The sequence below is a fragment of the Pediculus humanus genome, genomic scaffold, assembly GCF_000006295.1.
Source record: "Pediculus humanus corporis 1103172108258 genomic scaffold, whole genome shotgun sequence".
Taxonomy (NCBI): domain Eukaryota; kingdom Metazoa; phylum Arthropoda; class Insecta; order Psocodea; family Pediculidae; genus Pediculus; species Pediculus humanus.
Window position 1 is genome coordinate 190623 of NW_002987827.1, and position 22556 is coordinate 213178.

At 27.0% G+C, this 22556-nt stretch overlaps 7 protein-coding genes and 1 non-coding gene across 8 annotated transcripts in view; 4 read left to right on the forward strand and 4 right to left on the reverse strand.

The window, feature by feature from the left end:
• Positions 1–2049, forward strand: part of Phum_PHUM488310 (uncharacterized protein) — a gene marked incomplete at both ends in the record, with an annotated part of 5053 nt that extends 3004 nt beyond the window's left edge. Inside the window, 5 exons of the mRNA XM_002430455.1 lie at positions 569–677; positions 775–1043; positions 1129–1321; positions 1406–1606; positions 1676–2049. Of these exons, the coding sequence (XP_002430500.1) occupies positions 569–677; positions 775–1043; positions 1129–1321; positions 1406–1606; positions 1676–2049 (1146 nt within the window). The remainder of the gene's footprint in view (positions 1–568; positions 678–774; positions 1044–1128; positions 1322–1405; positions 1607–1675) is intronic.
• A 2864-nt stretch (positions 2050–4913) lies between these two features.
• On the reverse strand, positions 4914–5003 carry Phum_PHUM488420. The gene has a single exon (XR_009833540.1). It is a non-coding gene; the product is annotated as a microRNA, putative (microRNA).
• Positions 5004–5256: 253 nt separating this feature from the next.
• On the reverse strand, positions 5257–6036 carry Phum_PHUM488430 (TGF-beta-inducible nuclear protein, putative; the record flags this gene model as incomplete). The annotated part of the gene is made up of 1 exon (XM_002430456.1): positions 5257–6036. One exon carries the CDS (start codon positions 6034–6036, stop codon positions 5257–5259), a length of 780 nt encoding a protein of 259 aa, XP_002430501.1.
• A 552-nt stretch (positions 6037–6588) lies between these two features.
• Positions 6589–9366, forward strand: Phum_PHUM488440 (Exostosin-2, putative; the record flags this gene model as incomplete). Its single annotated transcript, XM_002430457.1, has 8 exons — positions 6589–7097; positions 7163–7532; positions 7643–7782; positions 7864–8089; positions 8239–8422; positions 8504–8814; positions 8941–9069; positions 9145–9366. The coding sequence occupies 8 exons, from the start codon at positions 6589–6591 to the stop codon at positions 9364–9366; spliced, it is 2091 nt and encodes a 696-aa protein (XP_002430502.1).
• A 1026-nt stretch (positions 9367–10392) lies between these two features.
• Phum_PHUM488450 (Cyclin-K, putative) lies at positions 10393–12161 on the reverse strand (the record flags this gene model as incomplete). The annotated part of the gene is made up of 4 exons (XM_002430458.1): positions 10393–10736; positions 10859–11251; positions 11597–11850; positions 11959–12161. The coding sequence occupies 4 exons, from the start codon at positions 12159–12161 to the stop codon at positions 10393–10395; spliced, it is 1194 nt and encodes a 397-aa protein (XP_002430503.1).
• A 258-nt stretch (positions 12162–12419) lies between these two features.
• On the forward strand, positions 12420–13363 carry Phum_PHUM488460 (mitochondrial 50S ribosomal protein L19, putative; the record flags this gene model as incomplete). The annotated part of the gene is made up of 2 exons (XM_002430459.1): positions 12420–12995; positions 13073–13363. The coding sequence occupies 2 exons, from the start codon at positions 12420–12422 to the stop codon at positions 13361–13363; spliced, it is 867 nt and encodes a 288-aa protein (XP_002430504.1).
• A 1252-nt stretch (positions 13364–14615) lies between these two features.
• Phum_PHUM488470 (woc protein, putative) lies at positions 14616–20503 on the reverse strand (the record flags this gene model as incomplete). Its single annotated transcript, XM_002430460.1, has 11 exons — positions 14616–14790; positions 14872–14971; positions 15076–15214; positions 15310–15431; positions 15521–15866; positions 16015–16211; positions 16352–17075; positions 17194–17385; positions 17521–17906; positions 17982–18642; positions 18725–20503. 11 exons carry the CDS (start codon positions 20501–20503, stop codon positions 14616–14618), a joined length of 4821 nt encoding a protein of 1606 aa, XP_002430505.1.
• A 748-nt stretch (positions 20504–21251) lies between these two features.
• Positions 21252–22349, forward strand: Phum_PHUM488480 (tubulin-specific chaperone B, putative; the record flags this gene model as incomplete). The annotated part of the gene is made up of 4 exons (XM_002430461.1): positions 21252–21377; positions 21530–21673; positions 21799–22157; positions 22235–22349. The coding sequence occupies 4 exons, from the start codon at positions 21252–21254 to the stop codon at positions 22347–22349; spliced, it is 744 nt and encodes a 247-aa protein (XP_002430506.1).
• Between the last annotated feature and the right edge of the window lie 207 nt (positions 22350–22556).

Genomic DNA, 22556 nt, shown 5'->3' on the forward strand with positions numbered 1-22556 from the left:
ATTAATTTTTATTTTTAATAATAATGATAATAATAATTAAATTTTTTTTTTTAAATTAATTACTAATTTAATAAAATTTAATGGAACCATTGCAAAAATTTCTTTTAAAAAAAAAAAAAAAAACAAATAAGAAGAAGAAGAACTTATTCAATAATTTAATTTAATTTAACGAAAATTTTTATGCTTTTTCCAATATTTGATTGATTGATTGATTGATTATTTTTAGTTTACAGGTTTAGTTATTAAAAATAAAAAACTAATTTTTTTTTAAATTGAAAACTAAATATATATATATTTACAAGCATAAATTATTTAATATTATTATTAATAGTATGAATTATTTAAAATATTTTATTTAACAAAAGAATAATTATAATTTCCTCAGCTAAGATTATTATATTTTTAGTTTTGAGATATTTGAGATTTTTTAATTGTAAGAAAAAACATAATAATAATAAGTCTTTTTACAAAAAAAAAAAAAAAAAATTGTTTTTAAATTAAAATATAAATAACATGCCTGCTAATTTTGTTTTTTTTTTTTTTTTTTTTTTTTTTTTTTTTTTTTTAGGCATTTTTGGCAAATGGGACTTCATCACCTTTGCAAATGGGAGTCGATACAATGCCAACGGATATGAGTGATAATTCAAGCGAGTCTGATATCAATCCAACGATTGGAGGTTGAAAAACACGAATACCTTATTCTTTTTTTTTTTTTTTGTTATCCATGACGAAATAAAATTTATTATTAATTTTTTGTTTTTTTTTTTTTTTTAGAAAAAATTATGACATCTTGTTCTTCGAGTCACGAAGGACGTCATGCCATAAGTATAATCTTGCCGATAAACGTTGATCAATTATTTACTCTAATGTTTACAAATTCAAAATTTTTCTTTGAATTTCACACGATGAGGCAATCGACGGATATAAATGCATCATCTTGGCAACAAAGTTCGGATTCGGGTGAAAAAATCAGAACGATTTCCATGGTCGTAACTGTGGGTCAAGCTTTAGCACCCAAATCTGCTAACGTTCAACAAACTCAGGTTCACACAATTAACTTGACTTGAATTTACTTTAACATTATTGGAAACGAATGATGATGATGATGATGACTTTCTTTTCTTTTAGGTCATGTTACCCTGCAGTGTATCCGGTCAATTATATTCAATCGATGACGAAATTGTAAATAATGGCATTCCCTACGCTGATTCATTTTACATATTGATGCATTATTGCCTTGAAAAAGTTAGCGAAAAGGAAACAAGTTTAAATATATACGGTCAACTTAAATACAAAAAATCAATATGGGCATTTGTTAAAAGTTTGTATAAAGAAAAACATGTAATTATTATTATTATTATTATTATTACCATCACGCGATTTGTAATTTATCATATTGTTTTAGATATTATTGAGAAAACAACGTGGAATAGTTTAAAGGATCACAATGAAGCTTTAGTCAAAGCTCTGCTGGCAGAGTGCGAAGGTGGTGATAAATCGAAAGGAAGAAAAGTCAGGAGACGGCATCGTGCAATATCAAATAATCCCGTACGTTTACCCGTGGATCATTTACCATCGTCAACGAGGAGTCCAACATTTAACAAAGGTTTGTCTTTTTTTTTACGGGAAAGACGGAGAAAAAATAATAATAATAAACTTTTTTTTTTTTTTTTAGGAACGCGGAAAAAAGAAGAGGGAAGAGGGAATTTAGTTTTAGGTATAATAATAGCAATCGTAATTATCCTCGTCGTTTTGAACGGTCTTTTGTATTATAAACTTTGGCTCCTGGAAGATTTCACTCAAATATCGAAACACAATTATTGGCACATCGATATGGAGTTGCTCAAAGAGCAACAACCCAAAAACAGCGATCAATGGTTGGAAGTGTTGCGAATACAAGAAAACATAAGAAAATTAGAAATAGACAAATGGCAAAAAGTGATACACTCGACGGTGGGATTGTTGAAAAAAGCCGAAGAATCACTTTACGAATTGCAAAAAGCTATCAAATTGCCCAATGACGAATTCGTAAATAAGGAAGAATTATAATGAGAGAGAGAGAGAGAGAGAGAAAGAAAATTTAAATTTGGCTAATTTATTTCTAGTCTATTCTAACGAGAATCGGTTGAAAAAAAAAAAAAAAAAAAAAATTTTCATTCAACCCTGGGGGGGGTAAAAAAAAAAAAAAATTAAAAAAATTTATTTATTTATTATTATTATCATTATTATTATTATTTTTTTTAAAGAATAAGAAGAAGAAGGAGTAAGTTAACCAAAAAAAATCAGAGCTTCAAGTAGATGTTATAAACAAAAGAAAAATTATTTTTGATGATTTCAAAAAAAGTTGAAAAAAATATTTTTTTACCATTGAAAATACCTTTTTTTTTGTTTTCCTTTGCGGTTTAAATTTTTTTTTTTAACGTGAAATTTTCTCTTCCAAGGTAAACGAAAGTGTTCATTGAATTACGTTTTTTTAGCAAGTTTGCTAAAAAAAAATCAACGGAGTAGTTTAAATAATAATAATAATAATAAATTGGATTGAATTAATAAAAAGTTACGAATTAGTAGCTAAAACGTTCCTCCTTTAGAAATATTTTTTATGTATAAAAAAATACGTCGAAAAAAATTATTATTATTGTTATTATTTAAAAAAAAATTGTTACGAGTTTTCCGGAATTTTTTTTTTTTTTGTTTAAAGTTTCATCGAATTGTTTATAACAAAATGATTGAATTTGATTGAACGCACAAATTTTCGATGAAAATTTTTTTTGTTTAAGGTGGGAGGGATCTTATTCCGAAACTGGAATGTGTTCCCCGCCCCCCGCCCCGCCCCCTTTTGCGTTTCATAACGCAATAATTTATAATTGTTAAATTGTTTTATGGCTTTTATTATTATTATTATTATTATTTATTTATTTATTTTATTTTATTATTTTTTTTTTGTTTGTTTTCATTCCTTTTTTGTTTTTTGTATATTTGATAAATCATTATTGAATGTATTATTATTATTATTGTTATTAATCATCGTGATCATCATCATTATCATCATCATTTTTCAGGTTTCATTTTAGGTTTGTATCCGATCCGTTAAAAAAAAAAAAAAAACGGATGTGTTGAATCTCCATGGTGCTTTTAATAAAAAAAAAAAAATTTTTTTTTTTTCGTTAATAAAAAGTCGGAAAATTAAAATCCGAAATTTTTATATAAATTAAATTATATCCCAATATCCTTTCAAAATATCCGGGATGATGAAAAAATTATTATTATTATTATTTTTTACTTCCCGAATTTTAAAAAAAAAAATCTTGGAATTAATTTTTATGCAATTAATACTATTTATGGAAATTTTTTTTTTTTTTTTTGAAGTATATTAATTTTTATCATTATTATTATTACCATTATTAATTAATGTAAAAAAAAAAAAACCTTCTTCTAGTTATTATTATTATTATTTGAAATTTTTTATATTAAATTGTGATATTTAAATTAAAAAAATTATAGTTTAGAGTTAAATTTATATTCAGCTTTTGCTGATTTGTAATTATTATTTTTTTTTTTTCGAAAAATTTTGTCCTTTAAAATTTTTTTTATAGGGAATACATAAACCGAATAATTATTTATCATTATTATTATTATTATTTATCATCCCAATGTTCATTAATAAAAAAAAAAAATCGTTTTCCCGCCATTGAGAAAAAAATGACTATTTAAATTAATTCCTTTTAAAAGAAAAGCAGCAAAAATAAAATTTTATGTACTCCGAATCGGTTGCATAAATAATTAATTAATATTTATTTATTAATAATTAATTTTTTGGAAAGTTTATTAATTATTTCGTACCGGAAATGATAAAATAAAAAAATAAAATAAATATTTATGTATTTTTGTTTTTATTCGTGTAAATGTATTAAATTACCATTTGTATGTATTATTTATAGATAGAATTATATAAATAAATTAATAAATGTTAATAAAATTATTATTATTATTATTATTATTAGTATTATTAAATGTTATTATTTATATTATTATACTGAATGATAATAAAAGTGAACGATTAAATATATATATATATATATATATATATGGTAAGTAAAATAATAATAATAATTTTTTTTTTATGCTGCTTTTATTTATAGTCTAATTTTTGTTTAAATTTATTTTCAGGTATGGTTCAAAAAAAAAAAAAAAGAAAAATCAATACGTCAATTATATTAAAAGTTTTTTATTGACTTTAAATTGAATAAAAATCATCATCATCATCATTTTTCTTCGGGTTTATTAAATACAAGAGTGTATCCGCATTTTCCACAATAATGTCTATCTTCCATGGCGGCCATAAACACTCCTGCTCCGCATTGTTCAGACGTACATTCCCGTCTCAACCTGTGAATTTTCCCGTTTTCATCGACCTGAAAAGAAAAAAAGGTAATGTATCATTTTTTCTTCTTTTAATAAAAATAATTTGATGGATTTAAATTAAAATTCAACATGAAGGTTTTGTATACTTACTTTGTAATATTTCAAAACTGCTAACTTAACCTTCTTCTTCTTGTGTTTAATTTTTTTTGGAGTCGAATAATTCTTCTTCTTACGCTTTTTGGCACCTCCTCGTAAGCGAAGAACAAGGTGGAGTGTCGATTCCTTTTGTATGTTGTAATCAGAAAGGGTTCGGGCATCTTCCAATTGCTTTCCAGCAAAAATCAATCTTTGCTGGTCGGGAGGAATTCCTAAATAAAATTCAAAAAATTTTTTTTTACGGAAAGGGGTAAAAAATTTAAGGGAAGAACGACCGATTTTTTGTAGTTTAGTGAAAGCGTAATCTATGTTATACTAAGGTCTAGTTGGGCAATTGTCTTTTAATTTAATATGTAAATTTCGATTTGTGGAATTTAAATACTAAGAATTTTATTATGAAAATTTTGGTCTAGGAAAAATCCAAAGACTCGAGTAAATTTTTTTATACCTTCCTTGTCTTGGATCTTTGCCTTGACATTTTCAATTGTGTCAGAAGCCTCAACCTCAAGGGTTATGGTTTTTCCTGTTAATGTCTTCACGAAGATCTGCATGTTAACTTGTTATCTATGAAAAAGATAAAATAAAACCTACATTATTAACAACTTCTAAAATTAACTTTTTTTTAAATGGGAATCATGAAACATCTTTTTTTTTAAATTTGATAAAATATATTTAAGAAGGATATTAGTCTTAATAAAAACCATTATCATTTCAAAATTTATTTATTTTAATCGTTATTTAAACTAATAAAACAGCATTGATGCAACCATCATTTTCAGGATTATTTGTAACTTGTGCATATTTTCCCCATACAACTTTTCCAGATTGAGTGACCAAACCAAGCTCACTGATGTTTACTTCTATAACTGTACCCTTGGTTATGACACCTAGTGATGTGTACATGGCAGAGCTTGGATTTTTCTTAACACCAATTATTGGTAAATGAAATGTTGCTTTTAATTCAGGATGAGTTACATGTGCCTTTTTAAACCTCAGAGCCATAGGTCTAATAAATCTTTCAAATTTTGGAGGTTTTCTGGTAAAGTTTTCACCAACATAGGTAACTTTGGTTACCATTCTTTTCCAAGCTTTCCTCCGAGACTTTCCTGATCTTAAAACTTTAAATACTTCAGAATCTGCCTGTGCTTTAACTTTGGGAATCGGTACATCCCATTTTCCTGCTTTCTCTTTTCGTTTTTGTTTTATCATATTTGATAACACTTTTGATCTCATTTGAATATTACGATCCAATAAATATGGTGGCAGAGCCCCTTCTTTTGGCTTCTCTGTGTTCTTCTTCGTGAGTTTTTCCTCATGCATTCTAATTTTCTTCTTCATTTGAATCTTTTCATTTCGACGTTGCTTATTATATATTTTGGCTTTCAATTTTCTTAACGTTCTGGCTCTTTCGGCACGTTTATGAGGTTCACGAGCTTCTTTTTTTCTTTTTCTTTCATGATAATCCAATCTACGTCCGTGTAATTTAATGTGTTTCTCTATATACTCGTTTTGAGGCATTTTGATGAATTCTTTAAAGTCTGTGGAAAATTTTTTATAATTTTTGGGTAAACAAGCAGTGAAGGAATGAATATCAACTAAAATCTATTTCAATTTTGATTTACATCAAAAAATGATTCTTTTAATTAATTTTTCCACATGGCACATGCCTCGTATAATAATTTTAATCACTAAGTAACAACTTTACTAAATTATTGTTGCTTTATAGTACATTAATCTTTTTAAACTATTTAAATAAAATATTACAAGAGCGAGGGAACAAAAGTTAATAAGAAAATTTAATAAAATCTTACCTTATTTAACATCAATCAAGAAGCTACCATTCACAGCATTTTACATAGAATTAAGATGGCGGCAGGAAATACGTCACATTTATTTTGAAATTTAAATTTAAGTTGGTAGTATTGAAAGTCAGTGTATGCAATCTTAAAGTCAGTGTATGTAATCTTAAAGTCAGTGTAACTTCGAAATTGTAAAGTTTTCGTAAAAATTACGAATTAATGGATATAATTTGGCAATTTTTATTTTTATTTTTGCTAACACTTTTTGGATATGAAAACAAAATCAACGATTCATCTCGATCGTTATAAAAGTTTTTTCTTCCTTCTTTTTTTTATAATTGTATTTTCGTTGTCATTACTAACTATATTTCATTTTTTGCCACTAAAAGTTTCCCAAGTCAGGAAAAATGAGCCAGTAATTTTATACACCGATTGGAAAGACCTACCAGTTCTTGCACTTAAAAAAACTTCACCTATTGGTGAACCTAGAAATCCAAAATGTACTCATTACGATTGTTTCAACATATATCGTTGTGGTCAAAGAGATCACATTATTCAGGTTTATGTCTACCCTTTAAAAACCTACATAAATGAAAAAGCAGAGCATGTAGTGCCTCAGATGTCCTTGGAATACTACAAAATTTTAAAGGCTATAATTAATAGTAAATATTATTCACCAAATCCAGATGAAGCTTGCATACTAGTCCCTTCAATTGATACTTTGAATCAAAACAAGCTTAAATTAAAAGAAGTTTCACAGGTTTTAGCATCACTTCCTCAGTTAGTTTCTTTTTTTTTTTTTTTAAGTTTTCAACAAATTGTTAAAAATACTAAATATATTGCAGTTGGAGAAATGGAGAAAATCATTTGATATGGAACTTTATTCCTGGAACATCTCCTGATTACAGTACAGTGGTAGAATTAAATGTTGGCAAAAGCATAATTGCTGGAGCAGGTTTTTCATCTTGGTCATTTAGATATGGTTTTGATATATCACTACCCTTATTCAGTCCTTATGCTAAATCTATAAAAACATTAAATAAATCTCAAGAAAAAAAATGGTTTGTCATTAATTCTCAAGCTAATTTACATTCTGATTATGAAAGAGAACTCGGAGCTTTATCTGGGGTTGTTAAACTTGAATTATGCGAAAATGGAGATCCAAGATTCAGATGTCACCAAGGAATAGCATATAATTATCCATCAGTTCTTCAGGTTAGTGACATAATTATTTCTTATAATTTATAAGGTAAAATTTTTTTTTTTTTTTGTAAAATAATTAATTTTTTTTTAATTTCGACTTGTAACTTTGATTTTAATAATAGCATGCAACTTTTTGCATTATAATTAGAGGAGCAAGATTAGCTCAGCAAGCACTTTTAGAATCTTTGAGTGCTGGTTGCATTCCAGTCATAGCTGCTGACCTCATGGTATTACCCTTTCAAGATGTGATTGATTGGAAAAGGTTAGGTTTTTACTTAGTAAATATAGTGATTGCGAAAGTAAAAAAATTTTTTTTTTTTTGTAAAATAATAATTTTTTTTAGAGCCAGTATAACAATCTTGGAAAGTGATTTGTCTTCTCTAATTGAAAAACTTTCTAGTGTTTCCGATGATAAAAAACTTGAACTTCAACAACAAGGAACTTGGTTGTATCAAAGATATTTTGAATCCATTGAAAAAATTACTTTGACTACTTTAGACATAATAAATCAAAGAGTTTATCCTCAAAATTCACTTCATTATGAAGATTGGAATATTCCAAAACAAATGGTAATAATAAAAATTTAATGGAGTGTTTAAAATTAAATCTTACACACTTTTTCAAAAATCTTTTTGCTACATTAATATTTCAGTGCATTTAGTTTACTTAAAATTTACAATTAAAATAATCAAATTAATAAAATTTGTTTTACTTTCAGCTTAGTTCGAAAAATCCTTTGAAATTGGAACTTACTGCTCCTAGAGCTCCTGGATTTACTGCAGTCATATTAACTTATGACAGAGTTGAAAGTTTATTTTTACTCATACAACAGCTGTCTAAAGTTCCGAGTCTTAGTAAAATTTTAGTTATTTGGAATAACCAAAAAAAAGAGCCACCAGCTTGTTAGTTTATTTAAATTACATACATCAGATACAGGTATTTATATAAATATAGGTATAAACATATTATAATTAAATTTTTAGCATCTCTTTGGCCAAAATTGATAATACCAATGGAATTAATAAGAACAAAAGAAAATAAATTGTCCAATCGTTTTTATCCGTATGACCAAATAGAAACGGAAGCTGTTTTGAGTATAGATGATGATATTGTTATGCTTACACCTGATGAATTGGAATTTGGATATGAAGTTTGGAGAGAGTTTCCTGATCGAATTGTAGGTTTTCCATCTAGAACTCATGTGTGGGATAATAATACAGGACAATGGAAGTATGAATCCGAATGGACGAATAAAATATCAATGGTTTTAACCGGTGCAGCTTTTCATCATAAAGTAATATTTTGTTTTGTTAAAGAAATTAGTATTTGAAATTGTTACCCTAATCATCGAATGATTGATTGTTTTTTTTTATTAATTTGCAAAAGACTCTTTATTTATTTAAAATAATTTATTGTATAGTATTGGAATTATTTATACACGACCGCCATGCCAGGTGACATTAAGCAATGGGTAGACAATCACATGAATTGTGAAGATATTGCAATGAATTTTTTAGTTGCCAACATCACTAGAAAATCTCCAATAAAGGTAAGTTTTATTTCAAAAAATTTTTTCTTTTTTTTTTTTCCATTTAACAAATAAATAATATGAAATAATTTAAAGGTGACTCCGAGGAAAAAATTTAAATGTCCCGAATGTACTAATACAGAAATGTTGTCAGCTGATTTAACTCATATGGTAGAAAGGTCACATTGCATAAATAAATTTGCTGCAATTTATGGAAACATGCCTTTAGTTGATGTTGAATTTCGAGCTGATCCTGTTTTGTTTAAGGATAGCTTTCCGGAAAAACTCAAAAGATACAAAGATATTGGAAGTTTGTGAGTTATTTTATTTATTATTTTAATTTATTTTATAAAATTTTTATTAATTAAATCACAGTGTAAAACCAAAGTAGTAACTAATGAAAAATTAAATTAAAAAGTAATTTTTTTTTTTTTTTTTATTAAATCTTTTTCGAAATATATACTTTTAAATAAAAAAAAATTTTTTTTTATCAATAATTAAATTTTTTAACATTTCGAAGAATCTATAATTTTTTTTTTTTTTTTACCAAAATGAAAATTAAAAGGTATAAATTTAAAATAAAATTGTTTAGAAATAATTTTTAAATTAAATTAACTCTTATATTATATAATTTGAGTACAATAGAATTTCAATTATTATTATTATTAATATAAATTTAATAGTTATTACTGCCTAATTAAAGTTTAACTAATTAAAATATTAATAGTTAGGGTTACATGAAGATAATAAAAGGGGCTTTACAATGTCTTAGTAAGAATGCTACATAAAAAAAATTTTTTTTTTACAAGTTTTTTTTTCTTATCCTTTTTATTTTATATATATATATATATATTTTTTTTTTTTAACATTAACTTATCACAATTATTCACAATATTTATTTATCCCTAAATTATTAATATATATATATATATTTCATTAGTTTTTATACCTAAAGTTTTTTAATCGTGTCTTTTAAGAGAAATAAATTCATTATTAAATGTTATACTTTTTTTTTTAAATACAGCTTATTAATACATAGTTTTTTATATTTGTAAATAATTAAAAAAATATAAGTTTGTCGTCGACAAAAAGAATATTTATCAAACTGAACCATTCAATTTTTAAGAAAAATTAACGTTAAAATTACATATAATTAAAATGTATTTACTTATTTTTTTTTTTTTTCAATTTTACAATCATGGCAACAAAATGGATAATTTGTTAACGTAAAACTGTAAACATGTCCATTAATTCTTAAAAATATTATACATAGATATTTAAACTAATGAAACTTTTTAAAAATTTGAACCATTCGTAAAAGGCAGTGGTAGGTGTGAAAATTACTTAATTAGGAAAGTATGCCGGGGGTTGTCTAGGATAATAAGCAGGAGGAGGAGGAGGAGGCTGATTTGTGGATGGTGGAGGGTAAGAAGGGGGAGGATATGCAGCTGGAAATGCAGTTACTGGGGGCGGAGGAGGAGCAGTAACTGCATTCGGCACTGGCCCTGGCGGTCCACCTGTAGTAAAAGGTGGATAAACTGAAGCAGGTGGAGGTGGAGGTGGTGGTGGTGCATTGTTGAAAGTAGTTTGGTATGAATAATGTTGAGAACTGCTGCTATTTTCATTGATGATTAATGGTTTTTCTTGAATAGGCAATTTGGTATCATTCAATGGTTTAGCACCTTTACCTAGTGTAAAAAAGTTTTTCCAAAAAAAATAAGGTACAAATAACATCAATACTTTAATAACTTGTTAAAAATAAAATTTAAATACAAAATTTAAATTTCTATTGGTAGTATATTTAACATACCCAAGGGAGATGGAGTCAGTTGAGAAATGCTTGGTGAAACTACAGTTGGTATGGGTAGCACTCTTTCCTTTTTAAGTGCTGTTGTACGAACCAACGGAGGAGAATCTGGAGCCGCAGTTTGCTCTGGAGCTGAATATAGATCTAATACCTGATGGCAAATATCTTCCAACAAGTTCATTGTAACATCTTCAACAAACATATCCCACCAAAACAAATGTTTCGGAGTTCTTCCTACCCAGTCTACAACTTCAAATTTACTTAGTTTTCCAGCCAAATACATAAGTGCCACAGCAATGACTTCAGGTTCCCATTGAAGACTTAATGTAGTACATAAACTATCATTTACAAAAGTCCAAGCCATCTGAACCATTTTTTGAAGTTTTGTTTTATCCCCTAAAATAAAAAATAACTTCAATAAATATTAAATAATAATGGTTGACCCCTTGATGCGCCATTCTTAACATAAAATGAAATTTCAAAATAATTTAAATCGTGCTGAGTAATTTGATGATATCATGTATTATTAAAATTAAAGGAGATTGCACCTTCTGTCAAATCTGTTTTAATTGAAATTTGCTAGATTAATGTAAAGCGAGTAAGCATATGCCTGGAAAGCTCTACCTTTAACACGAAATTTTCATAGTTAAATTTTAGGTGATAAATCATGATGACTTTAAAATTAAATTGCTAATCAGATAAGTTATTATAGGTTTAAAAAAATCAAAAGTTACAAATTACCTTTAAGGCACTTTGCATACTTCAAAAGAAATTGATATGGATGTTCAACTTGGAGGTCAAATTTTATAGTTTGCAATAAAATTCTTTCTAATGTCATAACTTCTTCTTTGGGATCATCACCAAATTGTTGAAACTTAGCATCCGTCAGTAAACTTCTTGCTATTTTAATAATATCTTTACATTTTTTTGGAGTTTCTTCAACTTTACCAGCTAAGAAAAGGCAACAACAGGCAGTAACATACCTTGGAAAATTTCTGCAAAACCCAACATAAAACAATTACATATTTAACATTTATAATTTTTTTTTTTTTTTAGAAAAAAACATTTTTAACCATTCTTTAAAATAAATTTAAAAGACGTACTTAAAAGAATGAAACATATAAAAACGATGAAAATAGACAACTCCAGTTGCCATAGTATTATATCCTAAATCCATTTTGGTGCCTGTTCTGATAATAAATCTCGCACCTTCTTTTCTATACCGACACTCAGTTTCATAATCAATATCATCTTGAATTGATGGAGTATTCCTTAATTCTTTTTTATCATAATACCAACAAGGCATGTTAAAAAAACATTATTGTACAGCATTTACAAGTAAAAAATTAGCCTTTTCAAAACTAATGACACGTTAATTGTAAACAATTCAAAAATTTTTTTTTATAACAAGCTGTGAATTTAATATAAAATAGATTTATATTTATGTATTTTTTTTAAAATGCAATTAAATCAACGTTATTTAATCAGTATAAGTTCTCGATTAATAGATAAATTTCTTTATTCAACTTCAGGTAAGATTATTATATCAATTAAATGTCAAATAATGTACCGAATTACTAATTTTTTTTATTTATATATTTTAGCTATAAAGAAACCCTTCAGCACTGTGCCGAATGAAACGGTCGTGAAGGAAAATGAACAGAAATCATTGCCCGAATTTGAAAATTTTAGACACGTTTACCAAGACTTTTTGCCATCTCCAATTGTAAAATTTAGAAATCCCATCAGAGAAAAATTAGAAAGAAGAGATATGATTCGACGGAGGAGTGCAATAAACATACCAGAATTTTACGTAGGCACGATAATGGCCGTTACTTCTTCAAATGAACATGCAAGTGAAAAATTGACAAAATTTGTCGGGATATGTATTTGGAAATATTTTCAAGGATTAAGATCTAAATTCATACTTAGAAACATTGTTGAAAATACTGGAGTTGAAGTTTTATATTCTCTCTACAGTCCACTAATACAAAAAATTGAAGTTTTAAAATTGGAAAAAAGACTCGATGAAGAATTATTTTATTTGAGAGATGCTCCCAATGAATACAGTGAAATCCCTTTTGATTTTCAACCCGTTTATAGAGATGAAACATTACCAGTTCCCATCAACACAACAAAGGTATAATTTATTCACATTTATGATATAAATAAATGAAAATAAATTTGTAAGATTTATATAAAATGTATTTTGGTTAGGTTAAAATAAATCCTAGGCCTTGGCTTCAGAGGTACGAAAGAATGAATTTGAAAGGAGTAGAATTGCCCGAGCTTCCAGAAAAATTTTATATCAGAGCTAAGGAAGTAGCTGAACCATGGAAAGAATATGATTTAATGGATGAATATAGGAAAACAACACCTGAAGAAGAACAAAAAGATATATTTTTAGAAGTTTGCGAAAGTTTAAAAACACTATCATCGAAACAAAAAATTGAAAAAAGGAAGAAAACAGTTAAAACGCAATCGAAATCGACAAAACAATTGTTTTAAATATATTTACTTTATTTGCAGCAATGGCCATCATTTAAGGTAAATAGTCGAGAAAAAAAAAAATTTTATTAGATTATCAAGAAGATTTATAAAAAAATATTTTTAAAAACTAAACTATAAAACAATATATATATATAGATATAATCGGTAAAACATAAATTTATTTCTAATTTTTTTTTAATATTGTATTTTTTTATTGCTTTTTTTTAATAACATTACTTTTTTTTTTTTTATAAAAAAAATTTAACATTTAACTGCTACTAAATTTAACTATACAAAAAAAAAAAAAAAAACAAATATAAGAATAATTACAATTCAGTTATATTATATTCTCAGGATTTCATAAGGTAAGTAAGTATTTAAATATTATTATTTATTCATTAAAAAAAAAAAAAATTTTTAATTAAATTTCCTCCATTTTTGTTACTCGATTTCTAAAACATTTTTTTTTATTTTATCCATTAGTTAAAATTTAAACAAAAAAAAAAAAAAATTAACATTAACAATACTAATTATAATTGTTTAAAAAAAAAATGTGTAAATTAATATACTGATCGATTCTGACAAAGTATTCATTTTAAATGCGACAACATTTAAATTTAAACATTTTTTTTTTTAATCAAATCCATAAACTACTAATAAGGAAAGAAAAATATTTTCATATAAAATCTAACATTAACTTTATTTTGACACATTTTGAAAATTATAAAAATATTCTACTCATTAATATTATTATTTATTATAAATTATAATACAGTAAAAAAAAATGCAGATTAATTTTATTTATGGCTTTTTATTAACACTTATCTGTGTTTTTTTTTTTTAAATTTAATTTAAAAAAAACAAACGCTACTTGTTTTCATCATTTTTTAATTACATTATTCACGTTCATAAAAAGTAAATTTATAAAAAAAAAAAAAAATTTTTTTTCTACTTTATATATATATAATTTCCACGTTTCCACTCGATAAAGCTTAAAAATAATTACTATTTTATAAAAAATACCCAAGTTTTTTTTTTTTTTATAGAGGCTAAAAAAGACGGTAAAAGAAAAAAAAAAAAATTATTTACAGGGTTTATTATAAAAAATAATTAATTATTTTACTGTTAAAAACTATTATTATTATTATTATTTTTTCAAAACCTTTTGCATCTTTGCTCTTTTTTTTCTGACTAATAATGACTCCATTAGGCAAGATATATATATATGATAGTTGAAATAGTAATATTATTATTATTATTATTATGAGCTTTAACAACTGAGCAAAGCTATGTTTATCTCCTTGACCATTTTTACACGATGCAACATCTTCATGAGAGGTTCTTTACCGAGAGCCATTGTTGAATACCATACGGGACTGTCGGGAACGCATGATCTTTCCGGTAGGAGGTAAAATACATCGTTTCTTGTTTTTACGCTCTCGGGACTAGGATAGAAAACAATTTAAAATTTAAATTAAACGTATCAGGAAACAATAGGAGGTTTAAAACAAAAAAAAAATTCTCACCATTTTGACAAATAAAATTCGTAAAGCTTGACCGGACATCTAAGAGGATTTTCTTCGTTTTCCTGTTGCTCGTACACTTTTTTCTTTCTGGAATTAGCTTCTGTCAATGAAATCAATAATTTAAAGTCATTAGAATTTTTTAAATGTTAATAACAAATAACGATGCATGTTAATCGAAATTTGGTAAAATAAATAAATAAATACCCAAAGCTGATTGAGGGGGATAAAATCTTAAAAGGACGTTTCGCGATCCTGGAACTTTAGCCACTCCCGACGTATTAGGATTCCTTTTCCAATGTTTCATTATATGCGAAAATGATAATTGCATGTGTTCTTCGACGGTCTGTGAACAAAAAAAAAAAAAACAATTTTTTTTTTAATTTTTTTTCTTTTGACATTTTTCGGTGCGTTTCGATTTGATGAGAATGAAAAAATTACCACTAAATTAAAATGTTTCGTATTGAAGAACATTAAAGTGCTGAGAAGAACGTGAGGCGAATGAGCACCCAATTGTTTACTCTCCCACAAATGTTCTTCTTCCACTCTGGTGACAATGTACTCTGTAAAAATTGACGTTATGTTTAGTGACAAACACTTGAAAATTTTTTATTTATTTCAATATTTGTAAAAAAAATAAAAATCTACTTACGAGAGTCATTGTACAAAGCTGCAAATTTTTTAGCCACTTCATCCAGGCAATCTGTAAATTTTTCATAATAAGAATCTGTGAAAATATTATCTATTCTCCCATTTTCGAAAAGGTACTGTTGAATTCCCAAACACAGGTAATAAATGGTATCCGGAGCATATTCCGTCCCATTCGGTTTTCTAACTTCCTTGACGAAAAGACAGAGGGAAAAATTTAATTCGTCTGCTGTCAATTGCAATAATTCCGGTTTGAAAAGCTTTATTTTTCTATTTGTTAATGCCGCCTTTTCCAATTCGGCATTTTTTTGCAAAACCCAATGCCTCCAAGCGTTTACTCCGAATGTATACTAAAAAAAAAATATATTTAATTATTAGTTTATGTTTTTCCTTTCTTATCATTTTAAATTTTATTTTACATAAAATTGTATTGTTGTGCTTTTTTTTTTTGTAATTAATCGATTAACACAAAAATTTCTTTTTTTTTAGGTCAGTCACCTTAAGACATAAATTAGCATCAGGTTTTTCAACTTCGATTCGTGGCGGTGGGACAGGTTCAGGAGCAGATATTAAAGGTACATCCACGGAGCCACTGGTCCGTCGACCTCTTTTACTAGGTGTTCCTGCAGAACTATTACGACTTCCTCGGCTAGAACGCTTTCGACCTCTGCTCATGGCCATAACGTTTACCTGATCTGCATTTTTAAAAATAAGTAAAATTAGTAAATATTTTTTTATAATTTCTTTGGTACTAAACTTTAAAAAAATTAATGATAAAAAAATGTTTAAAGAAAAATGTGAAATTTATTAAGGTTTGAAGAGTTATAATACTGACCGTACAATGATTTATTTGCATCGACAGGAGGTTGCGAACTAGTCGTGATAGTGTTCGATGTCAGAACTGATTCCATATCTACCGGAGGCTCCTCTAGTTCTGAAGCCATTTTCAAGGCCATTTGTAACATATCGTCCCCGAAAGTATTATTGGTATCCACGTTTTCAGGACTAAATGTACCTTCTGCATTTTCGTCTCCGTCATTTCCTTCATCGCTTTCTGAATCGGTAGGATCTTGTTTTTTATCTTCGGCCACCATTTCTGCCATTATTAATAATTCCGCTTCAAATGGATCGGTAGGAATTTTTTCTTGAATTTTTTTAATTTCTTTCAATATCCCTTTTGCCGAATTCCTCGTGGTTGGAATGAATATGGGAACGGGTATTGGTAGTGGAAATGGAACGGGAACAGGAAAAGGAGTTGAAAACATAAACATTGGAGCTGGCACGTATATAGGTACGGGAATCGGTATTAGAAACTTTCGGTTTAAACTTTGGTCTGTTTGTGTTTCTTTCATACAGGGATGAGGACGACAAGAAATACCTTTTGTGTGGCCAAAAGGTTTGCATAAAATAGCTTTGTTTTTCATTTCCTTCGTAGGAGCAGGTTTTGTAATTATTTGTTGGTAAATTTGAGACGATGAAGACTTTGTTGTACTTAAATTATGACTCGTGGTCGGCTGAGAAATTGCACTGGTTTCAGAAGACAAATCAACTTCTGTTGTCTATAAATAAAAAAATCATTATGAAAAATGAAACTAAAAATTTCGATTATTGTTATCATTTCTATTAATTGAGAAAAAATGAAAACCTAACTATTAATAAGTTATAAAAAGAACTTACTGACGTGGGAAAAATCTTTGTAGAACTATTGGAATCTGTTGATGCCAAGGATTGCACGGCTGAAATAACGGGAAAAGGAGATTCAATTTGAGGTGGTCGCGAAAGAATTCGTTTTAGATTTCCGTTTGAGACTAAAGAGCTAACGTCTTCAATTTCAGAATTTCCCGAGGCTGCTGATTGGGAATTTTTGCTCTATAAGAAATTTATATGAACTAATAATATTTACACATTAAACTTCCAACAACAACAAAAAAATGCCTTTTCTGAATTTAAATTTTTTTAAAATTTGTCATCTCGAAAACATTTTATGAAAACTTTGATACTGACCTGATATGCCAAGACACAATTGTAGGAACAAAATTTTCGAATAATGCCTTCAGGCATAGTCAGATGAAATTGTGCCGGACTGAAATTCATGCATAAATCGCAATTGACGTGCCTTGAACAGGATGCATTTATTGCTAATTTATGCAAAGTAAGGCAGTTAAGAGAACACATCATCAGTGTTAAACCTAAAGAATCAACCTTTCTGATCATATCAAAATCATACTTTTTAACTTTGCACCAGCTGCATGGTACTATTTTTCTGTTGGCCAGTATGTAGACGTTCATGCAGATTTTAGAACAAAACGATAGTGGATTTTCACTATAAAACACCCTAAATTTTTCATGCTTTGCTTGATCGAAATATTTTTTACACAAATCACACTGACCTAAAAATTTAATTTTTTTTGTATATTAACAATCTGTTGAACCAATATTAAAAATACATATGAATACACTTTTACCTTCTATTACATTATTGACAAATTTAAAAGCAGCAAAACAAGGTTCACTGCACAGTTTGTTATTTTTACCATCTAATTCTACCTCTATCTTAACAGGTTTTTTGTTGCTGCACACTGCACATAGTTCTGCAACATCCAAATGAGATGAATTCCCACTCATTTTCTCATATTTCTCCATACAAATTTGAGAGCAGAAATCTTTGAATAGGCCTTTATCACCGATAGGAGCCAAAAATCCTTCCAATCCATTTGAAATATCTTTTTGACAATAACTACAAACTTTCAAGCCCTTTTTATATTCTTCCAAACAAGATGAAGAGCAAAACTGTTTAATGTCATGACCGAATCTAACACAATATTTTCCTAAACTATTGGAAATTACATTTTCTTTACAATTTGCACAATTGGAACCTAATTTAATTTGATATTTTTCCAGACATTCTTCTTTACAAAAATCCATGGTTTCCCAAAATAAACATTTCTCATTCATTATTTTTTTTAAACATTGGGCACATTTTCTAACATATTGTCTACTATTGTCCTCTCTCCCGGAAACACACTGATTAGTTTGACAACTTCTAGAAAAAGCTTCAGAGCATACTTCAGAGCATAAATAATGATTTATTCCTTCGTGAACCATTAAAAACTTCCAACATTTTACCTAAATATTAACAATATAAAGTAGGATCAGTTAATAGATTTTAAAACTTGTTTTTCTCTTAAATTTAAAATAAGTTATTTACCTCATTACATTGAGCACACATCTTGAGAGATTCTTCAGCTGGTGCATGATCCTCTTCTTCTCCTTTTACCTTATTATTACAATCTTCAGAATTAAAATCATTTAAAACCAAAGATTTTATTTTATTTCCCGCCAATTTAGCTGCATTTCTAGTAGGTCTAGGTTTCGAATTCTCATTACTATCAGATGCCTTCTTTTCAAATTTTGTTTTTATTTCTTCATTATTAAGAACTGAAATATGACTTTTAACATTATTTTTACTTCCATTTTCATTATCATCAGATGCAGATAATTTATTTTGAGAAAAATCAGAGGATGATTTAGATGTAAAATTATCAGGTATGATGCAAATGTTTTCATCAATTTCAATTTTTGTACTATTATTCACCAATTTGTTTATATTTTCCACTGTGCTTTCATCTTCAGAATTTTCTTGATATACTTCTTCGACCATTACATCTTCTATTGGATCAAAATTAACTTGTATTTCTTGACTTTTATTTTTAGCATTTTCCCTGCTTTCTAAAATATCGCATAAAAATTCTTCATTAGTAGATTCATCTACAGAACACCTCTCTTTTAAATCAATTTCAATCCTATTAATATCTTTTTCTCTTGATAAATCCCCTTCATTCAAATCTACAAGTTCAATATCATTACAATTGACAATTTCAGGGTCTATAACATCATTTCCTTCATGATCTTTTTTATTATTAATTCCATCTTCTTTTTCACATCTTATTTCACCTTCCACATTGTTAGAATTAAAATTTTGTAAAATACTTTCTTCTTCTTGTATATCTTCTGATAACTTTGTACTGCTGTTACTATTTTTTGTACAATCATTATTTTCTGCATGTACTACAGGTGATAATTGAACAGTAACAGTAGAGTTGTTTAAGTCTTTTGTTTCCTCTGAGTCTATATTTGTAGAAATTTCTTGCCTATCACTTTGTAAACACAAATTTTCACTTGAAGCATTTGACTTAGTTAAAGAATTTACCTCATTTTCATTTATCCCAGTTAGGTCTAATTCTAAATTTTTGCAAGATGTTCCCTTATCATTTTCTAAGTTATCAATACTTTGATTTTCTTCTGGTTTAAAATCCAAAGATTTATTTTTTTCATTTCTTATTTCAATGGTTTGCTCTCCTAAATCATCATTTTCTAGGCTCTGTTTTTCGTTTTCCAAATTACCTGATATTTTAAAACTATTAGCTTCAAGATTGACAGAATCATTATTTTGGTTTTCACATATATTTAAATTTTCACAAATTTCCTTTGATTTATCATTTTCAGTTAAATTTTCCTGTGCTATTATTTCACTACTTTTTTCAAAACTGGAATCACCTTTATTTTGAACTGCTGTATCACTCTCAAAATTTAATTTTTCACAAGTTTTACTACTATTTTCAGTTATTTGAACATTAGAATTTTCTGCTTCCATGTCTTTAGTAACTAGTGTTGTAATTTCATTATCATGAATATTTAATAATAATTCATTTTTATTTTTTTCACTTTCAGTTTCAGAACATTGTAAATTATCACTGTCACATTCGCTATTAAAATCTTTTTTTGGTAAATTATCAACGGCCCCATTGTAATTAAGAATATTTTGTTGTAATTCAGTTGATAAAGTTAATGAGCTCTCTGTTTCTTTATTAAAATTAACATTTTCAGGTTTATTTTCAGTCGAATTTTCCGGCGGTATTTCCTCTTGCCTTGTTTGCAACTTTTCATTATCAACATTTACCAAATCCTGATCACTTTTTTTATCCATTTTTATGCGTCCATTTAATTACTGTTAAGAGTAACTTTTGCAGCATACTAGAGTATTACAATTTGAAAAAATTGCTTTGAAATCGATTCTTTAACCTGTGAAAAACATTTTTGGTAACTTTCTCAGTTCCTAACGACATGATTCTTAAGTTCTAGTATAAAATTATGTTCTACCCTTACGCCTTAATAAAGCTGACCACAGTAAATGCTATAACTTAAATAGTAACTCTATGATATAATAAAATAAAACTTGGCGCAAAAGAATAATTCATTGACGTATAAATTTTTGGTGTATGATTTTAACAATAGTATTTTTTCCATAATAACCTAATGCGCATTCTTAAAATTTAAATAAATAAAACAGAATTTTAACAAAAGTTTATAATCAAATATTGCTTAGTGATTGCTAACTGCATAGAATATATATTGGTAGTAAAGCCGGGAAAGTAGTAGCGCTTTTTTTATTTGAGACATTTTTGGTTTTTTTTTATTTATTTAAATTTTGACTGAAATTTATTTATTTTTTTTTTATAATTTGTCACTTTGATTTTGTTTTTAAATAAAATTAAAACTTTAAATCCATATAATTAAAAATATCGAAAGTAAAATTTGTTAAATTAAAGCACTACCTTCCTTTTAATTTTTAATTATACACAGTTGGTCACATTGTTGATGGTGTACATTTAAGTTCAATTGTCACAATTTTATGAAATTGCTTGTGTACTTATGCAAAAATAATTTTGTAAAAAATGGTTGACACTATGGATTTTGTGACTCCCGGTTTTGTTAGTCTTATCATTACCACATCTGGGGATGAGTACAATTGTACAACAGAGAGACGTTTTCCTATTTCTGTTACCATTGCTGAATTAAAAGTAAGTTGTTAATAAAGACGCAAGTATTATATTTAATTAATAAAGAAAAAAATATTACCCACGATGTTTTAAGATTTTTAATTATTATTCTCCGACTATAGGTAATTGTACAAATTAAATTGTTAATAACTTATTTTTCATTTAAAAATTAGGGGAAAATGGAACTTCAAACGGGAGGAAATGCTGCTACAATGTCTCTCGAATTATATGATAAAGAAGACACATTAATAGCAAAACTTGACAATGACAGTGCTTCTTTAGGATCGTATGCCGTAAACAATGGTATGCGCCTTCACGTAAGTTTATTTCGTTTCATTTTCTGACATAGTTTTAAGATACAACAATTTAAAAACAATTAACTATTATCTATAATTGCTACCATGACTTTGTTGAAATTAATTTATATGTTAAAATTTTTTAGGTCATTGATAAATTTGCTTTAAAAAAAACTTTTGAAGACTTATCGAAAGTAGAAAAATTTCATTTGCCCAAAGAGGAATATGATAAAAGAACAGATAGTGTAAGATCATTTTTACAAAAAAATAAGTTGGGTAAATATAATGAAACAGAAATGGCTGCTAAGCTGGAAGCTCGGAAAAAAGAAATAGAAAATGAAATTGAAGAAGCAAAAAAATATAATGTAGGTGATAGATGTGAAGTTAGTGTTCCTGGTCAGCCTGTTAGACGAGGCACAATTAAATACATTGGTGAAATTGAAGAAAAAATTGGCATGTGGTTGGGTATTCAGTATGATGAACCTTTAGGAAAACACAATGGAACGTAAGTTTAATTTAAATGTTTTATTCTCAAAATTAAATTTTATTAAAAATACTATGATTCAGTTTTTTAAATTTTAGGGTCGATGGAAAAACTTACTTTGAGTGTCCACCCAACTATGGTGCATTTGTGAAATCTATGTATGTTAAAGCAGGAGATTATCCAGAAATTAATCCCTTTGACGATGAATTGTAATATATCATTTTAAATAAACTGCTGTTCAGCATTCCAAATTAAAATAATTTACAAATGTTTAACATAATATTTTTTTATTTAGTTTAATAAATAAGCACTTTTAAAAAACTAACTTCTTATCAAAATTTTATTAATACATTTTATTTTGTTATATTTTTTTTACTGTATTATTTATTAATATTTAAATATTGTAGAAATACTAAATTT